The sequence below is a fragment of the Phoca vitulina genome, unplaced genomic scaffold (assembly GCF_004348235.1).
Source record: "Phoca vitulina isolate PV1807 unplaced genomic scaffold, GSC_HSeal_1.0 scaffold11, whole genome shotgun sequence".
Lineage (NCBI taxonomy): Eukaryota > Metazoa > Chordata > Mammalia > Carnivora > Phocidae > Phoca > Phoca vitulina.
Window position 1 is genome coordinate 31,846,952 of NW_022589714.1, and position 17,515 is coordinate 31,864,466.

Genomic DNA, 17,515 nt, shown 5'->3' on the forward strand with positions numbered 1-17,515 from the left:
AGGTGGGTGGCCATTGTTAACATGTAGTGTAAGGGTTTTCACGAATCTTTTTTAGAACTTAATTAACCAACATGACCTTTTCATCATGAGAGTATGCTAATATTGTTGATATTGCCTATCTTGCAATAAAGTGGGAGGCTGACTCCACCAGTGGGGCTTGCAATTAACATCAGTTGATTTCTTTTAAAAGAACACAATCAGGCAGTCCCAGTTCATACTCTCAGTGAATAATAATGCCACAGAATAAATGAATTTATCTAGTGCATTTTCTGGGTATTGATTTGCAAAACTTACATATATTATCATCTCATTTCTCTCTTAAGCAAGCAACAATAACTTAGTTTTCACTAGCACTTTTGTTTTCTGGCATGGATATAAATGGTGGGACTTAGAAACTTCTAGAATGTCTGGTTCCTATAAAATGTCTTCCTAATTATTCCCTTATGCTTCTTTTTTCCTTTAAAAACAAGTCCCTGAGCTTTCCCTTTCTTCTTCAGTTAGTACTATCTCATAGCCTACCAGGAGATTTGAGTCCACATTCTTCCCTGGTTCTGTTGGTGAGAGTCATGCTCACAGTGGAAGTTGAACTATCTATTCCCAGTTCAGTGTCATCAACATTCTCAGCACATTCATGACCCCAAAGGATGACTGTTTACTGAACAGATAAAGACCCCTGGAAGAGAAATTTCAGAATCATCTTTGATCTCTGGCCCTACATTTTTATCTTATCTAGTTATTCAAATATTGTGAAATGTTCACATTTACATATAAACTGTATGGAATTCCAATATATAGTTGTACAGTAACTTGTTTAACTCTTCCCTATTATTGGACATTAAGATAATTTTCAAAATATCCTATTTTAAACAACAGAAATTGGGTCATCCCACTACATTTTGGAGCATATTTATTTTTCTCAGGATAAATGAATCTAAAGCTTTTGATATGTAGTATCCTGTTATCTGAAATTTCTTTTGGTAAAATTTGCCTTGTTCAGATTTCTTTTGCTAGAGAGAATAAGCATTAAAAAACAAACTTTAAATTTTGATCCAAGTAATACATGCAAAGATTAAAAGGAAAATAGTAAAACAATCCTGCTCTCTTACCTCTTTGCACCCTTCTTCAAGTTCCCTTTTTTGAAACAACTACTTTTAATTTTTTGAATATAGTTACAGTACCATTTCTTTGTTAAATCAATAAACTATGTTTACATTATTATAACTATTTTAATGATGTGGGCAGAATCAGGTAATATATTTTTTATTTTATAGTTTTCTTTCTTAGAGATTCTAATTCTTTTTCCTAATATGTTTTCCTCATAATAAAAATCCTCTACCTTAAAAAAATTTCATCACATCAATTACTCTTTTTCCTTGAAGCTGTCTGTTCTCCTGCTTCAATCTAACTTGGTGTTTTCTTGGTTTGTTCTACAGATTTAATCCTAGCACTTCCCTTGATTGCTCTCTTGGGTAGATTCACTGTCTTTCGGAGTTCATATCTTCTTTTTTGGCTGTTGTTTATGTTATGAGACCATAGCCTAAAGAAACATCCTAGGAAAGAATATGTGGGAGGGAAGTTTTCTGAGTATTTCCATGTCTGAAAATATTATTACACCTGATGGATAGTTTAGCTAAGTATAGATATGTTTGAAATTGCCATTTTTTTGCAGAACCAACTGGTGTGTTAATTGCAAATCATTCTTATTTACTCTTTAATCAGTTGGATGCCACACTTGCCTATTCTAAGTAATTGTCACTGTGTGTATGTGTGAGTGTGTGAGAAAGAGAAAGAGAGAGAGTGTGAGTGAGAGACTTGAAAGTAGCAATATACTTTAAAAAAATAATTTTCTTGAAATTAACCTTTTAAACTAATTCTATATGGACTTCTCTCAAGTCAGTCTTATTTACAGAGGTTTGATTTTAAAAACTGATTTTTCAGGGGAAAGATGGACCCATTGTGAATTTGACTGTGGTTACAGGGAACCATTCTGCAGTTCTTCCTATGGCATTTACATATGTCTCCTCTTTAAATCCAGTGATCATGTCCCTGAGCAGAAACAGGAGCAACATAGCAGGTAAAATACATGATACTGCAACATCTTTTTATTTTTAGGCCATTGATCCTATAAAGAAGGGGAACAATGGTCTCTTAATTATATCAAAGATAGCATTATATTTTGAATGGAAATTATTTTTTCTGGAAACTGGAACACTGCTATTTTCATTTTAGCCATCACTGAGTAAATCTCCTTATATCTATTTTTTTCCTTTATAAAATTGGGACCATTTCCATCATGAAAATGACATGAGAATTCAAAGGTAACAATTCAATATATACTTATTGAGCACCTGCTATATGCTAATGATAGCACAGACATGTAATAGACTTTAATCCCTGCCATTAATTTATAAGATTATTATTTTAAATTTATAGGTTAAGAAACTAAGGAACAGGGAACTGAAATAACTTATCTAAGATGTTACCTTTAGTAAGTAACAGAGCTGTGATTTGAACCCAAGCAGTCTGGTTGCAGATTCTAAGCAGTTAACCATTCATACTTTGCTGTAAAATACCATTTTTTTGGCATCAAGTTCTATTGCAGTGGCTATTTGATATGCTTAGAGAATAAGGTGTTCTGATTAACCAAGAATTCTTATTCCTTGAGACATACTATGTATAAAAAGAAGGAATTCTTTAGCATAGAACTACTTGAAACAATTTAATCTTTCATTGATAACTCAGATGATATGATAGGATGAGCTTATAACAATTTATTATTATGTCATACCATATCGATTTAGAAAAGTACCAGGTAACATGCCTTTCTGGTTAACTGGATGCCAGATAAGAGAGAGTTTATGGCAGCCATATCTAAGGATTTATTATAAAAGGCCAACGCATTTCCCAAAGAAAAAACTTGGACTCAATTTTTCTGGTACTATTTTCATTTTCCATTGCTCAAGAGCACATAAATAAAGGGACGTGTCCTTTAGCCTCTCAATATTGTTCAGCTCAGTTAGTGCAGAAGAAGGATTTGATGCCTCAGGTGACCAAAGTGTGTAAAATTCCTTAGTGGTATAGAGTCTTCCCAACAAAATAGGAAAGAAAGGAGGGAGTTCTGTGTTCTATTCAGATTCCAAGATTTTGGCTTTTAATACAATTTCCTATCTATGATGAAAAGAATTAGTACATTACATCAGTGTTTCAGAGGCATCTAGGATTAGCTTGACAATAGAACAAGAACCCAAGGAGTTCATGTTATTGATATTTACAACATGCATGATTTGCAGAATTTCCACTTGCATTTAAATCTTTCTACAGGCAGAATAAAGAAGAACATGTTATAAAATCCCCAAAGAGTGGAAGCCTACTGGGAAAGTCTCATTTGATAGTTGGAATGCTATAAATCTCCACCCAGGAGATGATGATGTTGATGATAACAGTGAAGCCAAGATGAAATTGAAGAAAGAGAGGAAGAGGGACAGGAGAGGGGGAGGGTGAACCTAATGTGCAGAACCATGCATGTGGTTTTTGTGGTTAGGCAGTACTGGATCTGAATGAATCCAAACTCAGCCACTCCTTGGGCAAGATAGTTGAATTCCTCTATCTTTAGTGTCTCTACCTGCTAGGTGGGAATAATTCTTTCAAGGTTACTGTGAAAATTGGAGGTAAACTAGGTAAAAGTAATTGAATCTAGGCACCAGCATGGAGTAAGTACTCAACAAATGCTTTGTGGAGTGAATGGCATCATTCTGCCAGATGCTGAGTGTTATATAGATAAGCCAAAGATGTCCTGCGTATATTGGCCCTATGTTGTTTACTACTTGACAGCAGGCTGGGACCCATTCGCTCAAAAACATGCCAATGTCAAACTCAAATTTTTACATAACCAATTATTTAAAATATAAGCCCCCCAATAAAACCCCAGATTTTTAACCTTTTAGAGCCTGCCATTTTGCATACCCTGCAAAACTGTATCCAACCTCTGTTAGCGATAGATAAGATAAAGTTGGGGGCTATAAAATACTCTAAGCCACTGGTGCCCTTTGGAGGTCTCCAAGCCAGAGACTACTGCTAAGTGACATCATCTAAACACATAGCCCCCTATCCCTCGTCCCGGGGAGTTCCCTTGCCTTCCTACCCTTCTGGGTGGTGGTCTCCTAATGTTGCCTGTGGAAGGTCTCATGCTGTGAGATTTTGGTAGCCATGCAAACCTGTCAAAGCACCACCCATATAAAACTCATTTTTTTGTGCTCCTGCCACCTCACTGTCATGTCTTTTTTCTTGTTCAACCCTGAAATCCTTCAAAGTCAATACACTGAGGTTTCAGACTTCACAGTAGAAATGAAGTTGGGAAGGCATGAAGAAGTAAAGAGGGTGTGGAGCAAGAAACAAAATGAAGTTAATGGAGGGCTTTTGAATGATGTACTGTACCAGAGACTGTCCTAGGATGTCTAACTTAATCCTTACAGTAAGGTGGGCTTACCATCTTACCGATGAAAAATCCAAGGCTTTGAGAGCCCAAAGTAAGTCATCCAGACTCACACAGATAGGAAAATGACAGAGCAAGGATTTGAACCTAGAGTCAGTCTTCCCAAACCCCACAACCCCTTGTGTTTGACTTTTCTCTTTCAAGTAGCCTCTTCTCCTCCTCGCCTGATGGACTGTGCTATTCTGTAGATGCCAACTCTGTAGTTCTCAAACGTTAGCAGCTAAAGGAGTTTTAGAGATGCTTTAGCCTGAGCTGAGTCTCTATGAGACACAGGAGAGGTACATGTATTTATTTCCACTCTTGCCGTTGCATGCTTGATTTCTGGCTCTTGTTGACACTCCGTTGTCTGAAGACTGGATTTCTCCTCCCCTATCTCTCCAATTAACTTAATAGACTGGAAGAAAGCTTCAATCACATCCTTTTCTTGCTTAGAAACCATTGGAGGGCTCTGCTATCTACTGAATTAGGTAAAAACCCCTTAGGATTTCTTTCTTGGTCTTCAGCCATATACCCACCATCAACCTGACCTAGTCCCATAGAGTCCCTGACTATATACATGTATCTGGTCTTCCAGAAAGTCACCCAATTCTCTTTCCTTCTCTCCAAGCCACTGGACGGTTAAATGAGAAAGTGCTACAAAAGACTTTGGGTAAAACTGTGAAGTTTTTAGAATTGAATTGTAAACCCCCTATTGTTTATCACTTCCTCTTGGGACTTATTTTTCCAATAGAATTTCAAGCACCATCTTGTCCACGAGGTCTTTCTGGATATTCAGAATGCTGGTGTGGTTTGAACAAACCCACTGCTTGATTTTCACCTCGTACAGCGTGTCTTGTACTGAAGCTATTTTAACACCTATTTTACTAACTTTGAAGTCTCTTTGAAGGCAAGGTCTGTGTTTAACTTATTTTTATTCCCTTTGTGGCATCTTCTTGGTACTCAGTAACTATTTAAGGTAAAAGGAATTGAATTAAAGTGTCGATAGCATACATGGCATTTTAGTAAAGTTGCTAATTAAACTAAAAAGGCACTGAAATGTAAGAGAGGACTGGGCTTAGGCCTTGATATTTCCCGTAAGTAGCTATTAAACGTTGACTGCTGGACCTTACTTTCCTCAAAAGCTGAATGCTAGCGCTTCTAACTGCTCTGTCTATGTCATGAGGACAGCGTGAGGACGAAATGGGATGCCATGTGTGAAAGTGGTCAGCGCGCTCTGTGGTACTGCACTCCTACACAGCATTATTAAGGGGTTCAGTGTACACAAAGTATAGCTTTAGACTTCTATCAGCAGCAAAGAGGAAGTTAAAGAAAAGGACTTGGGGGGTTAAGTGTCTGACTCTTAGTTTTGGCTCAGGTCATGATCTCAGGATCCTGGGATCGAGCCCCGCATTGGGCTCCGTACTCAGTGGGGAGTCTGTTTGAGGGTTCTCTCTCTCCCTCTGCCCCTCCCCCCACTCATGCACATGCATGCATGCTCTCTCTCTCAAAAATAAAAAAATCTTTAAAAAAAAGACTTGGGGTGCTGGGTGCTGGTTGTGAAGACCATCAGCCCCCCAAACTACTTCTCGATTTATCTTTGCATCTTGATTTGCTTTTTTTAAAATTTTTTTTATTTTTTTATTGTTATGTTAATCCCCATACATTACATCATTAGTTTTAGATTTAGTGTTCCATGATTCATTGTTTGTGCATAACACCCAGTGCTCCATGCAGAACGTGCCCTCCTCAATACCCATCACCAGGCTAACCCATCCTCCCAACCCCCTCCCCTCTAGAACCCTCAGTTTGTTTTTCAGAGTCCATCGTCTCTCATGGTTCTTCTCCCCCTCCGATTTCCCCTCCTTCATTCTTCCCCTCCTGCTACATTCTTCTTCTTCTTTTTTTCTTTCTTAACATATATTGCATTATTTGTTTCAGAGGTGATGTGGTATATATATACAATGGAATATTATGCAGCCATCAAAAGGAATAAGATCTTGCCATTTGCAACGACGTGGATGGAACTGGAGGGTATTATGCTGAGCGAAATAAGTCAAACAGAGAAAGACATGTATCATATGACCTCACTGATATGAGGAATTCTTAATCTCAGGAAACAAACTGAGGGTTGCTGGAGTGGGGGGTGGGGTGGGAGGGATGGGGTGACTGGGTGATGGACACTGGGGAGGGTATGTGTTCTGGTAAGCGCTGTGAATTGTGCAAGACTGTTGAATCTCAGATCTGTACCTCTTGATTTGCTTTTGCATGGAGTTAAATTAGTGCCTCTGGAGTACAATAGTCCTGACAATTTTGCTTTTTATGCCTTGAGATTGTAGGCAGTGGCTCAATTATTCTGAGAGTTACTAGAAGTTTCATGAAAAAAATTCGACTGGCATTGAAGTGTTCAGTTACAGTGGTATGCACAGGGCTGATCATGTATTTAATCCTGAAAGATAAGTTTAGATTGCATAAGTGGTTGAGGTCACAAACCCACATCGTAGAGGCTAATGGATTCTTTTCAATGCAGGAGGCGAGACCCTTTTCATCAGAATGGCACTTCTGGTAAACTACACCGATTTGGATGTGGAAGTTCACGTTCAGGACACTGTGGCTCCAGCTCACGTGCAAATGCCTCAGGGCCTAGAGGTGGTGCTGCCTCCGCTGCCCGCCGGCCTCCATAGGCTCTCAGTCTCCATCAATGGGGTCAGCATTCGCTCACGAGGGTGAGGTGGATGCTTGCCATTCATTTTAGGTCTCTTTCATGGTCTAGTGATTCAGTTGAGGAATTCTGGCTTTGACTTAGGTCTTCACTTTCCCCCCTTCTTCTGAAGTTAGGCGATAAACACATGAGAATCATACAATTTGAAGAAATCTTAGAGACCCTCCTGGACAATTCACTCTAAAGACCCATCCAAAGGCAATGTTTGGCTTATTAGTTGGGGAAGAGAAACTTTCTGGAACTAGGATGTCATGGCTTTGGTTAAGATGGGGGTGCGGTGAGCATTTATATGTGTTGGGGGTATATTCTGTGCTTTAATTAGAGTCTGTGACTAAATAAGACCTTTAATAAGATTGTGTCTGGGGCTTTGAATAAATGGCTTACAATTGTTGCCCAAGCTGTGCTCAGATCCTCTTTGCCCCAAAGTCCCTCTGCCTAGTATTTCTCCAGAAGTTTCCTCTCCTCATTCCAGAAAGTTAGCTAAACTGTATGGGGCTGATGCCACCACATGATACTGGCCCAGGAAAATATCCCACACAACATTTTCTCCCCACTGTGTCCTTTCTTTTCTGTGAGGCAGTGCCATTCACACCTGCTCTCCATCACTGTTCCCTGTGTGTTCTTCTCTCCCCAATACCAGTGTCTCTCTGTCTTGTTCCTTCCTTTCTCTCTTTCTGACTCAGTTATTTTATAACAATCTCCCCATTCTCCGCAGGGTTGATCTTCACATCCAGTACATCACAGAAGTTTTCAGCATTGAACCTTGCTGTGGGTCCCTTCTGGGTGAGTGGTTCTCATATCATTTATTCAGCAGGTCTGCTCACTGGATATTCAGGTTGTGTTCCTGGATTTGAACCAGTGAGACCAGAGATGGGACATCAGGGAGAGGAGCTTTCCTTGTGCTCTGGGAATTGAGGGGTGTACTTTGAAGGGTGTGGAAACCGGTGAGCCCCAGTGAGCTCAGGAAATTGACAAATTTTTATGACAAGATGTGCCTGGTTTTGTTTGTCTGATGAGAAGAGGCTGAAACACCCAATGGATAGCACATCTCTAGAGGATATTAGAAAAACAAGGGAAGAGCATCCTATGTTATCCTTTTAGATACTGGAGGTGCAAGGAGAGAAGGAATGAGTCTGGTGTCTTCACTTTCCTCTGGGGGTGCAGATGAAGGACCCAGAAGGAGTTAGAAACACAAATGTCAATATGGGAGATATAAGGACAAGACAAAAATCTGGAAAACTATCCATTTTTAGAAAAAAATTGAAAGCTCTATATCTCCATGTGAATAATCATTGTGATAGTGTATGTAATAGTGCTTTATCCTTTTTGAGTATAGTAAAATCCTTTTTAAGGTTGCTTGCCTAGACTGCAAGTTTGGTCATGATATGAGGTACCTTGCTCCAACCCCTGTTCTGAAGATGGAGCTTGCTCGTCCCTCAACTAGAGAGACAAAATCTAGGAATATAGTAGCAGGATCACAAGCATGTTTCAATATTTCAGTGGCTCTTGAGATGTCTCAAAACACACACATGCACACACACAGAGGTATGCCTACATGATATATGGACTATTGGACTATCACATAGAATAATATAGAAGATAAGTATGAGACTTCAACAAGTTGGATTTTTTTATCAGTGTATAAGTTGAATATATACAGAACCATCTACATATACTCTACATCATAACATATAGAATAATAGGGAATAATATGTGAGATCATATGGCAAATGACAAGAAGACTAAGGGATTTGATTTTCCATTAACATAGACATTATACATATACTCTGTCTACATAATAATTATATAAAATATTATTACAGATTAACATGCCAGATAACATAGCAGTGACAAGAACACTTCCAGAAATAAGATTTTTCATTAGTGTCTACATTGACCAAAGTGGCTTCTAGGATCTATAAATATACTTGAAAATTTTGTCTGAAGTATTATAAACATCCTTCCCCTATATAACAATTTACATTGTTTTACTATTACGTGAATTTCAGCCCATCTAACTCCTGCCAAAATGATCACAAATTTAACATTGATGGGGTGAGATGAAGTTGCTGAGGTTTTGCTAACAGCCCACCTTCCATTTAAATTGCGCTGGGGTTTGCGCAGGTGCTGTGAGTTCCTAGTTCTGAATATCAGCTTTTAAGTTTTGTTTTCGATGTTCATGCTTTAGGTGGAACCATCCTCAGCATCTCGGGAGTAGGATTCAGCAGGGACTGCGCTCTGGTTTGGGTGCTTGTGGGTAATCGGACCTGTGACATCGTGAACTCAACAGACACGATCATCTGGTGTGAGACCCCGCCCACTGCCCTGCTGCCTGATGCAGCCGTTCCTGCTGTCCCAGCCCCGGTGGAGGTCTGGGCTGGCAATGTGTCCTCTGCCCGAGGACCCTTACCCAGCCTGGTGGGGAAGGGCTTTACCTTCATGTATGAAGCGGCAACAACACCAGTGGTCACTGCTGTGCGAGGAGAAATGACCAGTAGCAGCCTGAAACTCTCCGTGGAAGGAAATAATCTCCCCAACTCAGTGATCCTTCTGGGGGTCTTAAACTGTGATCTGGAGGCACAGTCCTTAAGGAGCAACATGAGCCTGTCTGGGTGCTCTTTTCCTCTTCACAGTTTGGAGGCGGGCATCTATCCTCTCCAAGTACGTCAAAAGCAGATGGGGTTTGCTAACATGTCTGCAGTGTCCCAACAATTTGTGATAACACCCCGGATAATGGCCATCTTGCCGACCCATGGATCTGCTTGTGGCGGGACTGTACTCACAGTGAGAGGGCTGGCTCTCAACTCTAGGAAGAGGTCAGTTCGGGTGGACCTTTCAGGTCCATTTACTTGTGTGATTTTGAGCTTGGCGGACCAGACAGTCCTCTGCCAGATTAACAGAGTGGGTGACCACTTGCCTGATGCTTCCTTCACCCTGAACATCACAGTCCTGGTCAATGGGCTACTCGGTGAGTGTCAGGGCAATTGCACTCTTTTCTTGCAGGAAGAGACAACTCCCATCGTGGACTCCTTGACCACTAACATCAGTGGGTCTCTGACCATGGTGCTAATTAGGGGTCAGAAGTTAGACATCACAGCAGATGAGCCAATGGTGTTTGTAGATAATCACCTTCCCTGTGTTGTAACTTTCTTGAATGCAAGCCATGTGGCATGCTGGATAAGTGACTTGACCCCAGGACTCCACTATGTATCTGTTTTTCATACAAGAATTGGATATGCTTGTTTTGGCAACGTTTCCGGACACTTCTACATTTTGCCTCAAGTGTCTCATTCTTTCCCCAAGAATTTCAGCATCCATGGCGGAGGCCTCTTGACCATGGAGGGTGCAGCTCTGCAAGGAGAGAACAGCACACTAGTCTTCGTTGGCCGGCAGGCCTGCCTGACCGTGAGCATCAGCTCCGAGCTCATCCAGTGCGTTGTTCCTGCAGGAAACGGCTCTGTGGGCCTGGTCCTCGAGGTAGATGGACTTTCATACCGGATGGGAATCATTGGTTACAGCAGTACCTTCACCCCCCAGTTACTCTCTATTTCTCAGACTGATGATGTCTTAACCTTTGTGGTGGCCCGGGTCTCAGGAGCTGAGAACGTTGACATTTTTCTTGGGATGTCACCGTGTGCGGGTGTCTCTGGCAACCACACGGTTCTCCAGTGTGTGGTCAGATCCCTTCCTGCTGGGGAGTACCCAGTCAGAGGGTACGACCGCATGAGGGGCTGGGCCTCATCCGTCCTGGTCTTCACATCCACAGTCACTATTTCGGCAGTGACTGAGAACTTTGGTAAGTCAAGCAAATCAGACAGACCTCTTTTTTTATGTAAATGAATTAATAGCTACTGTTACCATTCTAAAAGGTAGGAAATCAACCGCAATCTGAAAGACAGAAGGAGAGAGAAGACTGATTGGCCTCCTACAGTCCACGTTTCCTCCTAAAACTTGTCTTTGGCATGCCCCCTGTATGAGGCTTTGTTTTTTTTTTAATCAAGGAATTTGTGCAGATCCCGGAAGTGTGATTTTATTTTAATTTGATTTCTTAACGTGATTTAATTTGTGTCTTCCATGATTCCACCTGGAGGGGCTCATAATTTGATCACGTAAGTAGTACATAGGTGCCGTCACCTCTTTCTTAGACCTCTCTGCCAGCCGGAATTATTTAAAACTTATTAAATATCATTAACTTTTATCATTTTGGAATTATTTCACAGATGAATCCACACCCCAGCACTAAGAGGTCAGCTGCATAGTATGATTGCATTGGTTGAACTGTTTTCTCCTTTTATTATTTTTTTTAAGGATTTTATTTATTTATTTGTCAGAGAGAGAGACAGCAAGAGAGGGAACACAAGCAGGGGGAGTGGGAGAGGGAGAAGCAGGCTTCCCGTGGAGCAGGGAGCCTGATGTGGGGCTCGATCCCAGGACCCTGGGATCATGACCTGAGCCGAAGGCAGATGCTTAATGACTGAGCCACCCAGGCGCCCCTGTTTTCTCCTTTTAGATAGATATACTGAAATTTGCCTTGCCTTTTTTTCCAGTGATGGCTTTGGTTTCTGTTCAGGTAAAGCCCTACTGCACTTGAGACCGCTCAAATTTGACTGTGATGCAGAAAGTAACAGGGAAATTAAGGGAGCTGAATCTTAACACCGATGAAGTGCTAACCAAGTCAATTCTTAGAACAAATTTCTCTGGCCTCGGCTGGGTGGAATGCTATAGGGATTGGGATTTTGGTCCTGAGTGTGTTAGTAATTTAGCGGGGTACATTTCTATGGATAAAGGGGTTTGGGCTGGATGATCCCTAGGTCCCCTTCCTTCTACGATTCCATGATTTTTATGATGAGAGAGCAGGGCTATGAAATGCACCCTAAGCAAAGTGTTCTTCTTGGGTTTGTCAGGTGGGTATAAGAACCACCGAGACTTGACCTGAGGGCAGTAGACACTGGAACTCCATCTCAGTGTGGACTAGAGGTTGCCACATCTCTGAGAGTCCAGGTGACATTTACTTTTTTTGGTTCTCAGACTGAAGCAAAACATGATGTTTGTTTGGAATTGTTACACTTTTACCCATCAGGGATGGGTGCTGTCCTGTGTTGCTGGTAGAAGTGTAAACTGGTACAACATTCTTTTGGAGAGAAAGTTGGCAATATCCATCAAATCTAAAACCTTACTTTTCCTTTGACCTAGAAATCCCACTTCTAACAGTTTGCAACAGTTTTATGCAAATGAATGTACAATTCCTCGGCACCATTAATTATAGTGAGAGAGGAGAAATAAGAAAAGAACCAGTATGGAGCCCAGTGCGGGGCTCGAACTCACGACTGTGAGATCAAGACCTGAGCCGAGATCAGGAGTCAGATACTTAACTGACTGAGCCACCCAGGCGCCCCTAGAAAAAATTTCTTTGTATAAAAATATAGATGCTTAAAAAATTCTGGAAGGATTCACAAGAAACCAAACGTGGCTACCTCTACGGAGTGAGCTAGGTGGTTTAGTGGAACTTTTACTTTCATTGTATACTCTTTGGTATAAAAAAATTAAGAATGATAAATAAGCGTTACTTTTCTATATAAAAATCATTACATTTTTATAGATTGTTGAATATGATTGGAATCTGACAGAACAAGGACTCCAGTCTCTGGAGGCCAGAGCTTAGTGGGAAGATGCTAAGGATACTGGAACATAAAGCCAGTTCTGTAGATTCTGGAGGGCAGAAAAAGAATGAGGGGGCAGCAAGAAAGCATGGATCTGAATTTTGAGTTAAGTAGAGAAAGAGAGATTTGCGTTTGTAATCATGAACTTATGTTTTGTTTTGAAGGCTGCCTGGGTGGAAGGCTTGTGCATGTGTTTGGAGCAGGATTTTCTCCAGGGAACATCTCAGCTGCTGTGTGTGGTGCTCCCTGCCAGGTCTTGGCTAATGCTACAGTGTCAGCCTTCAGCTGCTTGGTCCTGCCCCTGGATGGTCTGTACAAATGCCACATATTTTTTTAAGGGTGTACATAAAAATGATATTCTTTGGTTAACTGCATTTTTGTAATCAATGCTGTATTGACACCCAATTTTTCTATGTGTTCTTGGGAAGAGGATTTCTCTATTCCCCATCTAAAATGTTAGATGGGACTGCCTCTTAAAACGGTTCAGAATAACTTTTGTCATATTAATGGCAATGGAAAATTATCACCCGTGTTCTTGATGGTTGTCGTATGATGATGGAGAAAGTAATTGTGAGTTCTGAATATTAGTTTTAATGCCAGCCTTAGACATCATGGAGTATACAATCTCTTGGTCTTGTTCTGAGGTGGAATTGTTGAAAACATCTGCTTATTGGAGATACTAGTGTAGGGATTAGATCAGCGAGCTGGATATCTCTTGCGTATTTCCCTGGTGCGCCCAGTTCTGGAATTCTTATCATAGGCAAAAGAGCCAACATGAACACTGTCCTCTTATTCTGTAATGCCCAGGGAGTTACTCAGTAGAACACCGTGATCTCTCATTGCTTTACGCATCACAGCTGTCATGTAAATTGGGGTACAAGAAGCTGTGTCTTTGTTAGAGAGAAAGGTACAAAGTTTTGATAGTCCCATGATGGGGCTTTCTAATAGTGGGTAATTACCCACTGAGCATCAGAAAAAAAGTCAAAGGGAAGAAATTGCCATTATCACTAGAGGACCAGCTTAGCCAGCTGATTAACTTGTTTGCATAATCATAGCTTTTGTACCTATGTGCTTAGAAACCACTTGTACACATGCTTTCAGAATAATGCTTTAAATTATATTCCTAACTTCTGTCTGCAACTTGAATGTGGGTAAAAGATTTACAAAGTGATCAAAGCATCACTTTATCTGAGCTTAGACAAAAATTCCACCATGGGTAATTGGTGATGGCAGTTGACATTAGATTGTCTTAGCCAAGAAGGGGAAGGGGGTGGAAGGGGGGAGAGAGGGAGGGAGAGTGAGAGAGAGAGAGAGAAATGATCCTTGTTTAAAATACAAACTAGAAATGGAATTTCCTATTATCATCATATGTATAAGCAGAGCATCATAGAAGAGAGATCTATTCCACGGAAGATTCCACAATAGGAAACTTAAAGTGGAAGAGTTAGGTTTAAGCTTCTTCCCTTCTCCACTCTCCCTCTTGGGCATAGACTCCATTGAGAAGTACTCTTCTCAGTGCTGGCACAGTGCATGTGTCAGATTGATGCTTAATGAAGGAATGAATGAATTGGGAAATTGTGCAAACAGAAAACCAAGACTCCATATTTCTAGTTTCCAATATATAACTAATACTGCTACAGTCTTTTTAAAAGGCTGTCACGCATACACAGCTTAAGTTAATTAACTTTTGAAAACTCCTTAGTATTATGTCAGGACACAGTTTTGATTAGAAGTACAAAATAAAAATCACTGAGGTTTTGGGGACAGGTAAATTGTGATATTGGAAGGTTGATAACTCATAGAAGAAGAGGTATAGAAATTGTTATATCTTAAAAGGTTTGATTTAAGTTTAGAAGAGTACTTCTCAAAATGCCTTTATTTATTTATTTATTTATTTTATTATTATGTTCAATTACCCAACATATAATACATCATTAGTTTTTTTTTAAATTTTATTTTATTATGTTATGTTAATCACCATACATTACATCATTAGTTTTCGATGTAGTGTTCCATGATTCATTGTTTGTGTATAACACCCAGTGCTCCATTCAGTACGTGCCCTCTTTAATACCCATCACCAGACTAACCCATCCTCCCACCCCGCGCCCCTCTAGAACCCTCAGTTTGTTTCTCAGAGTCCATAGTCTCTCATGGTTCGTCTCTCCCTTCGATTCCCCCCCTTCATTTTTCCCTTCTACGATCTTCTCTTCTTTTTTTTTTTTTTTTAACATATAATGTATTATTTGTTTCAGAGGTACAGGTCTGTGATTCATCAGTCTTACACAATTCACAGTGCTCACCATAGCACATACCCTCCCCAATGTCTATCACCCAGCCACCCCATCCCTCCCAGCCCCCACCACTCCAGCAACCCTCAGTTTGTTTCCTGAGATTAAGAATTCCTCATATCAATGAGATCATATGGTATGTGTCTTTCTCTGATTGACTTATTTCGCTTAGCATAATACCCTCTAGTTCCAACCATGTCATTGCAAATGGCAAGATTTTGTTTTTTTTGATGGCTGCATAATATTCCATCGTATATATATATATATACCACATCTTCTTTATCCATTCATCTGTTGATGGACGTCTTGGTTCTTGGCTATTGTGGACATTGCTGCTATAAACATTGGGGTGCACGTACCCCTTCAGATCACTACATTTGTATCTTTCGGGTAAATACCCAGTGGTGCAATTGCTGGGTCGTACGGTAGCTCTATTTTCAACTTTTTGAGGAACCTCCATACGGTTTTCCAGAGTGGCTGCACCAGCTTGCATTCCCACCAACAGTGTAGGAGGGGTTCCCCTTTCTCTGCATCCTCACCAACATCTGTCGTTTCCTGACCTGTTAATTTTAGCCATTCTGACTGGTGTGAGGTGGTATCTCATTGAGGTTTTGACTTGGATTTCCCTGATGCCGAGTGATGTTGAGTACTTTTCCATGTGTCTGTTGGCCATTTGGATGTCTTCTTTGTTTGTTTGTTTTTAAAGATTTTATTTATTTATTTATTTGAGAGAGAATGAGAGAGAGAGAGAGCATGAGAGGGGGGAGGGTCAGAGGGAGAAGCAGACTCCCTGCTGAGCAGGGAGCCCGATGTGGGACTCCATCCCAGGACTCCAGGATCATGACCTGAGCCGAAGGCAGTCGCTTAACCAACTCAGCCATCCAGGTGCCCCTGGATGTCTTCTTTGGAAAAATGTCTGTTCATGTCTTCTGCCCATTTCTTGATTGGATTATTTGTCCTTTGGGTGTTGAGTTTGATAAGTTCTTTATAGAATTTGGATACTAGCCCTTTCTCTGATATGTCATTTGCAAATATCTTCTCCCATTCTGTCGGTTGTCTTTTGGTTTTGTTGACTGTTTCCTTTGCTGTGCAAAAGCTTTTTATCAAAATGCCTTGATTTTTAAAGAAGGAAAGCAGAAGCTGGAAGCTGTAACTCTGACCTTTGCCACGAGGTGTCACCAAACACCCACTGATTGTGCAAGAGCAGCTCATTCACTTGGGAAATGGATAATTGGACTTACTTTCCTCTTTCATAAAAAAAGAAAAAGTCTTTTTAAAGACTTTTAATTACAGTGTCTAAAAATGGAAAGGAACTGATGAAAGCCAACTCTATTGGTTTCTTACTTCAGACCCAGGATGGTATTCACGGATTCTGTCAACTTCCTGAGTTGGATAAAACATTTTGAATTTGTTTGTGTATTTTTTTTTTTCAAGAAAGTTGGTCTGTAATGGACATCAAATGATCAAACAGAATGTGTCTCACAAATTGTTAGAAATTGCTAATAATTCCCCTACTTTCAGATAGGATTGCATATAACCAATTTAGTTAAGAATCTGTTATATTTTAAAAGGTTTTTGAAGAGGACTATTTCACAGCAGCAACATTTAGCCGTGTTCCTCAATTGCCATTGTCAGAGCAATCCATCCTTTTACTTAATTGATGCTCCCCACACTCCTTTTTTCAAACTTAATCAGCCTTTCAGAATGCTGACTAATCTCAGTCCTTCTAACACAGTGGTTCTCAAGGGTATTATTACTGAGAATTACATTATTATTGAGAATATCATATTATTTTTTAAAAGATTTATTTATTTATTTTAGAAAGACAGAGAGGGAGAGAGGGAGAGAGGGCAAGGTAGAGGGAGAGAAAGTCTCAAGCAGACTCCATGCTGAGAACGGACCCTGATGTGGGGCCCAATCCCAGGACTCTGAGATCATAACCTGAGCCGAAACCAAGAGTTGGACGCTCAACAGCCTGAGCCCCCCCAGGCGCCCCGAGAATATCATATTAATGTTGTTGCTGGAGCATCAGCATCAGCACCTGTGAGTTTGTTAGAAATGCAAATTTTGGGGCAACCTAATGAATCAGAAACTTTCCACTAACTAAACATTTTGGCATTTCTCTTCCGAGCCCTCTCTGAATTCCTACCTTTTTCCCCCCTAATTTGAAGTCTCCAACTACACAGCTCCTCTGTGTAAGCCAGTTCTGGCCCCATCAGGGAGCCTCAGAAGATTGCCTGCCTTGAATCTGGCACCGGATTGGTTTTTACAACCACGTCGCTGTCTTGCTGGTTTATAATCTTACTGTTACCTACAATTATTCCGAGGATGGTTTTTTTTTTTTTTTCCTTCTTTTTTTTTTCCCCTGACGTGC

At 40.6% G+C, this 17,515-nt stretch overlaps 1 protein-coding gene across 1 annotated transcript in view; it reads left to right on the plus strand.

The window, feature by feature from the left end:
* The window catches only part of PKHD1 (PKHD1 ciliary IPT domain containing fibrocystin/polyductin), a 440,651-nt gene that overhangs the window by 57,679 nt on the left and 365,457 nt on the right, over positions 1-17,515 (plus strand). Inside the window, exons 28-32 of the mRNA XM_032410150.1 lie at positions 1,939-2,074; positions 6,999-7,194; positions 7,906-7,973; positions 9,379-10,986; positions 13,015-13,158. Coding sequence (XP_032266041.1) covers positions 1,939-2,074; positions 6,999-7,194; positions 7,906-7,973; positions 9,379-10,986; positions 13,015-13,158 — 2,152 coding nt within the window. The remainder of the gene's footprint in view (positions 1-1,938; positions 2,075-6,998; positions 7,195-7,905; positions 7,974-9,378; positions 10,987-13,014; positions 13,159-17,515) is intronic.